The sequence below is a fragment of the Muscardinus avellanarius genome (genome assembly GCF_963383645.1).
Source record: "Muscardinus avellanarius genome assembly, chromosome: 1".
NCBI classification, from domain to species: Eukaryota; Metazoa; Chordata; class Mammalia; order Rodentia; family Gliridae; genus Muscardinus; species Muscardinus avellanarius.
The window spans coordinates 226,260,245-226,267,556 of NC_137786.1; the positions used below are offsets into that span (position 1 = coordinate 226,260,245).

The following is a 7,312-nucleotide window of genomic DNA, read 5'->3' on the forward strand; positions in this document are numbered from 1 at the left end:
AGCCCATGATCAAGACAGCACTGGGTTTGGTGTCTGTTAAGAGCCCTGTTCTGTGCCTCTATCACTGTGTCCTTACATGGTAGGAAGGATGGAAGGGTAAAAAGGGCTTAAGCCACCTCCAGCCACCACCCTCTTGTGGTAGTAGAGATGGAATGCAGTGCCCTTCTACCTCGGGGCTCTACTCTCAGCAATTATTTATTTATTTATTTATTTATTTATTTATTTATTTACAGTGCTGGGGATTGAACCCAGGGCCATTATACCTCCTATTTTTTTTATTATTTATTTTGAAACAGGGTCTCACTAAGTTGCGGAGGGACTCACCAAGTAGCTGAGGTTGGCTGTGAACCCAGATCCTCCTGTCTCAGCTTCCCGAGTACTGGGATTACAAGTGTGCGCCATCATGCCTGGCTTTATTTATTTATTTGTCTACTTATTTATTGTGGTACCGGGGATTGAACCCAGGGCATTCTACCTTTAAAGTACACCCCCAGCCCTATTTTTAATTCTTTAATTTTTTTTTCTCCTGGCAGTGAGCACAGAGTCTGCAGCCTACCTAGATCTCTAGGATCAATGTAATAAAATGCACAATGATAACATTAGCTCCAAAGCAAGCATGCATTGCAAAGTTTAATGGCTGAAGTTTTAAAAATCCTTGTTGAACAATGAAACTCACCATTACGTAAAATTATGATGCAGCAATAAAAGCCAGGTACAGTGCCCTTGGGTTCAATCCCTAGTACCACAAAAAAGTGCCAATATAAAAATTACGAAAGGAAATTCTTGCAAAGATTGGGTTGAAGGTAGCAAAGTATGTGGTCTTCCTTATATGTGAGATAATAATATCAATAAATGATGATATATGATATACAATACATAGTCCTTTCAAGTGGATTGTTTATAGTACCCATTTGTATTTTTCATTATTTACAGTTCTTAGGACACATAGGATTTATAGATATTATAATCAAATAAGCCATCAAAAATCTAGAACTTGCAAGAAATGTTTCAAAAATATTTTTGGAGCTGGGCGTGGTGGCTCACGCTTGTAATCCCAGCACTTGGGGAGGCTGAGACAGGAGGATTGCACAGGTTGGAAGCCAGCGTCAGCTACCTAGGCTCTCAGCAACTTAGTGAGACCTTGTTTCCAAATAAAATATAAAATAGGCCTGGGAGTGTAGCCTGGGGGTAGAAAGCCCCTGGGTTCCATCCCCAGTACTACCCCCCAATATATATATATATATTCAATAATATATATATATTTATATATATATGGATGTATCTTGACTTTTAAAAATTAAAAAAAATCAGAAAACCAGAAAAAACTCAAAAAACAATTTTATTTAGCTCCACAAATATTTATGGAGTACCATCATAGAAAAAGAAGCAACAAAGACTATACACGGTAAAGCCGGACATGGTGGCTCTTGCCTCTAATTCCAGTAGTGGAGAGGCTGAGGCAGGAGGATCGCAGGCTTCAGCCACTTAGACCGTCGGCACCTTAGTGAAACCCTGTTTCAAAGTAAAAAAATCAAAAGGGCTGAAGGTATAGCTTGGAGATGGAATGCTCCTGGGTTCAATTCTAGTACTATAAAAATAAAATAAGTTATTTATGAGTTTCCATGTTGGCTAAGAAATATAAAGTGCAAAAGGAAACTCTTTTCTATTGCTAGCTGTAAAGTCTCTTTTATTATAATTAATAACACATTTAATTGTACCAATTGGTGGATTCGCCGTGATGTTTCTGTACATGCATACATCGTGCATTAATCATGTCCAACCACTCTTCTACTCTCCACCCCTCCCTTCCCCAGTGCCTAAAAGTCCTAGTTAAATTCTGTCCCCACTCCTCCTTCCCTTCCCCCCTGTAGTGACCGTCATTCAGTTCCATATTTCTCCAAGGTTGAGTTATTGGCTTCCTTAAATGACTGAGAACATGTTATTCATCTTTCAATGTTGGCTTTTCTCGCTCCACATCATGTTTTCCAGTTGTATTCATGTTACTGCAAATGACAGAATTTCATTCCTTTTTGCTTGAAAAAAATTCATTCTATTTTATGGTTGAACAATATTCCATGCTAGAAGCATATCACTTTTTACCACTTTTTCTTTTCTTCTTCTCCTTCTCCTTCTCCTCCTCCTCCCCCTTCTTCTCCTCCTCCTTCTCCTTCTCCTCCTCCTCCTTCGTTTTCCCTTCTCTCTCTCTCTCTCTCTTCTTTCTTCCTCCTCCTCCTCCTCCTCCTCCTCCTCCTCCCCCTCCTCCTCCTCCCCCTTCTTCTCCTCCTCCTTCTCCTTCTCCTCCTCCTCCTTTGTTTTCCCTTCTCTCTCTCTCTCTCTCTCTCTCTCTCTCTCTCTCTCTCTCTCTCTCTTCCTCCTCCTCCTCCTCCCCCTCCTCCTCCTCCCCCTTCTTCTCCTCCTCCTCCTCCTCCCCCTCCTCCTCCTCCCCCTTCTTCTCCTCCTCCTTCTCCTTCTCCTCCTCCTCCCCCTTCTTCTCCTCCTCCTTCTCCTTCTCCTCCTCCTCCCCCTTCTTCTCCTCCTCCTTCTCCTTCTCCTCCTCCTCCTTCGTTTTCCCTTCTCTCTCTCTCTCTCTTTCTTTCTTCCTCCTCCTCCTCCTCCTCCTCCTCCCCCTCCTCCTCCTCCCCCTTCTTCTCCTCCTCCTTCTCCTTCTCCTCCTCCTCCTTTGTTTTCCCTTCTCTCCCTCTCTCTCTCTCTCTCTCTCTCTCTCTCTCTCTCTCTCTCTCTCTCCTCCTCCTCCTCCTCCTCCTCCTCCTCCTCCTCCTCCTCCTTCGTTTTCCCTTCTCTCCCTCTCTCCCTCTCTCTCTCTCTCTCTCTCTCTCTCTCTCTCTCTCTGGATTGAACCCAGAGACATTCTTCCTCCAGGCTCCATCCCCAGTCTTTTGTACATTTTAATTTTGAAACAGGGTCTCGCCAGGTTGCTGAGAGTCTTACTATTGCTGACACTGGTCTTGAACCTGCAGTGTGCCTGTCTCAGCCTCCCTAGTCCTGGGATTACAGGCAGGCACCACCACACCTGGCACTGCCTTTTCTATAGCCATTCATCTGCTTAAGGGTCTTCGGGTTGATTCCATACTTTGGTTTTTGTAAATAGGGCTGTTCTAAACATGGAGGTGCAAGTATCTTTTTCGTATAAAGATTTAAACCATTTTGGGTATATACCCAGAGTGGAATTTCTGGGTCAGTTCTATTTTCATTTTTTTTTTTTTTAAGGGATCTCCATACTGTTTTCCAGACTAGTTTATGTTCCTAGCCATGGCGTCTAAGAATTCCCTTGTCTCTGTATCCTTACCAGTATTTGTTATTTCCTTCCCTTTTTTTGTTTGTTTGTTTGTTTGTGTGTGGTACTGGGGATGAAACCCAGGGGCATTCTACCTCCAAGTTCAATTTTTTTTTAAACCTTTATTTTGAAATAGGATCTCACTAAGTTGCAGAGGGCCTCACTAAGTAGCTAGGCTGGGCGCGAACCTATGATCCTCCTGTCTCAGCCTCTCAAGTTCTGGGATTACAAGTGTGTGCCACCACACCTGACTTTTCCTTGTCCTTTTGATGATGGCCACTTTAACTGGAGTAAGATCTCCATCGACCTTACAAAGATCTCATTTTAACTGGAGTAAGAGCTCTCATTGTGGTTTTGATTTGCATTTTTCTGATGATTAGTAAAACTGAGTATTGTTTTATGTATTTGTTGGCCATTTTTATATCTTTTGAGAAGTGTTACACTGTTTAGTGACCGTCTCTTCAATAAGTGCTTGTAAAAAAAAATAAATGCTGGTAATATTGGGTAGGTATGTGCAGAAGGGTGAAACTAGATTCTTTTCTCAAGACACACAAAAATCAATCCAAAATGGATCAGATCCACCCCTAATTTCACTCCTGGGTATCTATCCAAAAAAACTGAAATTAGAAGATTTATAATAAGACATGCATATCCAGGTTTATAGTAGCATAATTCATAATAGCCAAATTATGGAATCAACCTAGGTGTCCATCAAGATGAATGGATTACAAAATTATGGGTATATACACAATGGAATTCTACTCAGCCATAAAGAAGAACAAAATAATGTCATTTGCAGGAAAATGGATGAACCTGGAGAACATTAAGTAAGTAAGATCTGGGGAACATTAAGTGAGATTAACCAGTCACCCAAAGTGAAGGGACGTATGTTTTCTCTCATATATGGAAGCTAGGAAGTATTTTTGAAATAAGACAGATTTTAGGTAATGGAGAAGAAACTCTGTGGAGCTAGGGAGGTGCTCTAGGGAAGGTTGGGGAGAGGGAGAATTAACAAAGAGACACTTCCGTTGACATTACATCCATATGTGAGAATACCGGTGTCATCTCAGTATCTTGTATGGAGAAGGGAGAGTGGGGAGAAAGCTGGGGAAAGCCCATCAAATACTGTGTCCTTGTAAAACACCACTATTAACATGGTTTACATTATGATGTGAGACTATCGTGCACCAATAAAAGTATAAAAAAGAAGATGATGACTGATGACACTACGGGTTAAGTGAGATCATCTGTACAAAGTGCCTAACATGGAGCTGTGTTTTTTTTTTGTTGTTGTTGTTTTTTGGTACTGAGGATGGAACCCAGGGGCATTCTACCTCTGAGATACACAACTCCCCCAGCCCTTTTTATTTTTTATTTAATTATTTTATTTTATTTTTGTAGTATTAGAGGTTGAAACCAGGGGCATTCTAACTCTGAGCTACATCCCTACCCCTATTTTATTTTTTATTTCGAAACAGGGTCTTGCTAAGTTGCTGAGGGCCTCATTAAGTTGCTGAGGCTGGCCGTGAACTTGCAGTCTTCATGTCTCAATCTCCCAAGTATTGATTGGAATTATGCGGCATGCACCACTTCTCCTGGCTTTTATTTTCAAGAAGACAGTCATAATTAGTTTCCTCTGGAAGTCCCAGAAAGACAGCCCATGTGTCTTAATTTGCTGAGACTGATTCACATCACTCCAGCATAATTTTTTTTCACGGTATTGGGGATAGAACCTAGGGGCTTTCTACCTCCAAGTTATACCCCCAATCCTATTTTTTATTCTTTATTTTGAAACAGGGTCCCACTGAGTTGCAAAGGGCCTCACTAAGTAGTAGCTGAGGCTGTCTGAGAACCGATCCTCCTGTCTCAACCTCCCCAAAGCTGGGATTACAAGGGAGTGCCACACGCCCGGCTTCCAGCATAATTCTTAACAGCATCCCATCTCACTGTTTCAAAGCTTAGGCAGAGCAGGATCATTCTACCTCTAACTTTCTCAGCGCCTTCCTGACAGCACCTCTCAGTTCCTTGTTCCTCATACTGTAGATCAAGGGGTTTAAAATGGGAGTTATGAATGTGTAGACCACCGACACCATCCGGCCCATCTCGGGCGAGTAAGTGGAACTGGGGGACAGGTATATAAAGCTGGTGCAGCCATACTGCAGGAGGACCACTAAGATGTGTGAGGAGCAGGTAGAGAAGGCGCGCTGGCGCCCCTCTGCAGACCGGATCCGGACAATGGCGATCACGATGAAGACGTAGGAGATGGAGATGAGCGAGAGGGGGATGCTGAGGACGATGAAGCTGATGATGTACAGGGCGGCCCTGTGCACCCGTGTGTCCGCGCAGGCCAGGCGCATGACTGCGGGCATGTCACAGTAGAAGTGGTAGATCTCATTGCGGTGGCAGAAGGGGAGGTGGAAGATTAACATGGTGAGGGGCAGCGACAGCAGGAAGCCCAGGGCCAGGGAACCCGCCATCAGCTCCACACACAGGGACCAGCTCATGAGGACGGTGTACCTCAGAGGGTAACAGATGGCCACGAACCGGTCGTAAGCCATCACTGCGAGCAGGACGCAGTCCGCTCCACCCAAGAAGACGAAGAAGAACATCTGAGCACCACAACCGGCGATGGAGATGGGGGTTTTGCCCATGGAAAGGAGGTTTGCCAGGGCCAGCGGGGCGATGGAGGAGGTGTAGAAGATTTCCAGAACTGCCAAGTTAGCAAGGAAGAAGTACATGGGGGTATGCAGGGAGTGGTTGAGCTGGACCAGGACGGCGATGGTGGCGTTTCCACCGAGGCTGCTCAGGTACATCACTAAGAAGGCCACAAAAATCACCATCTGGACCTTGGGGTCGGGTGAGAATGGGCGAAAGAAGAATTGCACCTTTGCAGTTTTATTTATTCCTTCCATGGCAATGTGTTGGGCCTATCAGAAAAGAAGATGACATGGGTTTCAAGGCATCTCTCTCTCTCTCTCTCTCCTTGGTATTAAACACAGGGGCAATCTACCTCTGAGCTACACCTTCAACCCTTTTTTATTTTTTATTTTTTGCGGTCCTGGGGATGGAACCCAGTGGCATTCTACCTCCAAGCTACACCCCCAGCCCCATTTTTTTATTCTTTATTTTGAAACAGGGTCTCACTGACTTGCAAAGAGCCTCGCTAAATAGCCAAGGCTGTCCTCGAACCCAGAACCTCCTGTCTCAGCTTCCCAAATGCTGGGATTACAAGTGTGCGCCACCATGTCTAGCTTCTACCCTTTTTTATTCTGAAGCAGGGTCCAGTGATGTTTGTGAGGCTGGCCTGGAACCTACGATCTGTCTGTCTCAGTCTCCCAAGTCCTGGCATGTGATAAGACATTGATAAAAGCATGTGATAAGACACTGATCTCAGGTAAGTGACAGGACACAGGACCACAGGACTTGGAAGGGCATTGCCCCAGATCCTCCATTCAATATCAGAACACTTTGTGAAGTACCTCTGCAATGATATACATATCTTCATTTTAGAAAAGTAATCGTATAATCATACAGCATTATAATTTACACATTCGTTAGCTTCTTTTTTTGTGTGGTAGTGGGGATAGAACCCAGGGGGATTCCACCTCTGAGCTATATCCCAGTCATATTTTTTATTATTTATTTTAAAACAGGGTCTCAATAAGTTGCGGAGGGCCTCACTAAGTAGCTAAGGCTGGCTGCAAACCTGTGATCCTCCTGTCTCAGCCTCCCATGTACTGGGATTACGAGTGTGTGCCACCACACCCAGCTTTCCAGCTTCTTATTCCTTTCTTATCCTCTAAGTATCAAAGACTGAAAAATCCTGAATGGTGGGACTTCAAAGATCTTTGATTTCATTCCAGTGCTTAGCATAGTGCTTGATATAAAAGTGTTCCCCAGAAGTTTTTGCTGAAGAAGTTAATGAATAAAGCCAAGTTAAAGTTCAAAGTTAGCTGGGTATGGTGGCCCACTTCTGTAATCCCAGTATTTGGGAGGTGAGGACAGAAAGATCACAGG

The 7,312-nt window shown here is 43.9% G+C and overlaps 1 protein-coding gene across 1 annotated transcript; it reads right to left on the minus strand.

Annotated features, from left to right (window-relative positions):
- Positions 1-5,268: 5,268 nt before the first annotated feature.
- Positions 5,269-6,207, minus strand: OR10V1 (olfactory receptor family 10 subfamily V member 1; the record flags this gene model as incomplete). The annotated part of the gene is made up of 1 exon (XM_080691694.1): positions 5,269-6,207. The coding sequence occupies one exon, from the start codon at positions 6,205-6,207 to the stop codon at positions 5,269-5,271; it is 939 nt and encodes a 312-aa protein (XP_080547820.1).
- Positions 6,208-7,312: the final 1,105 nt, after the last annotated feature.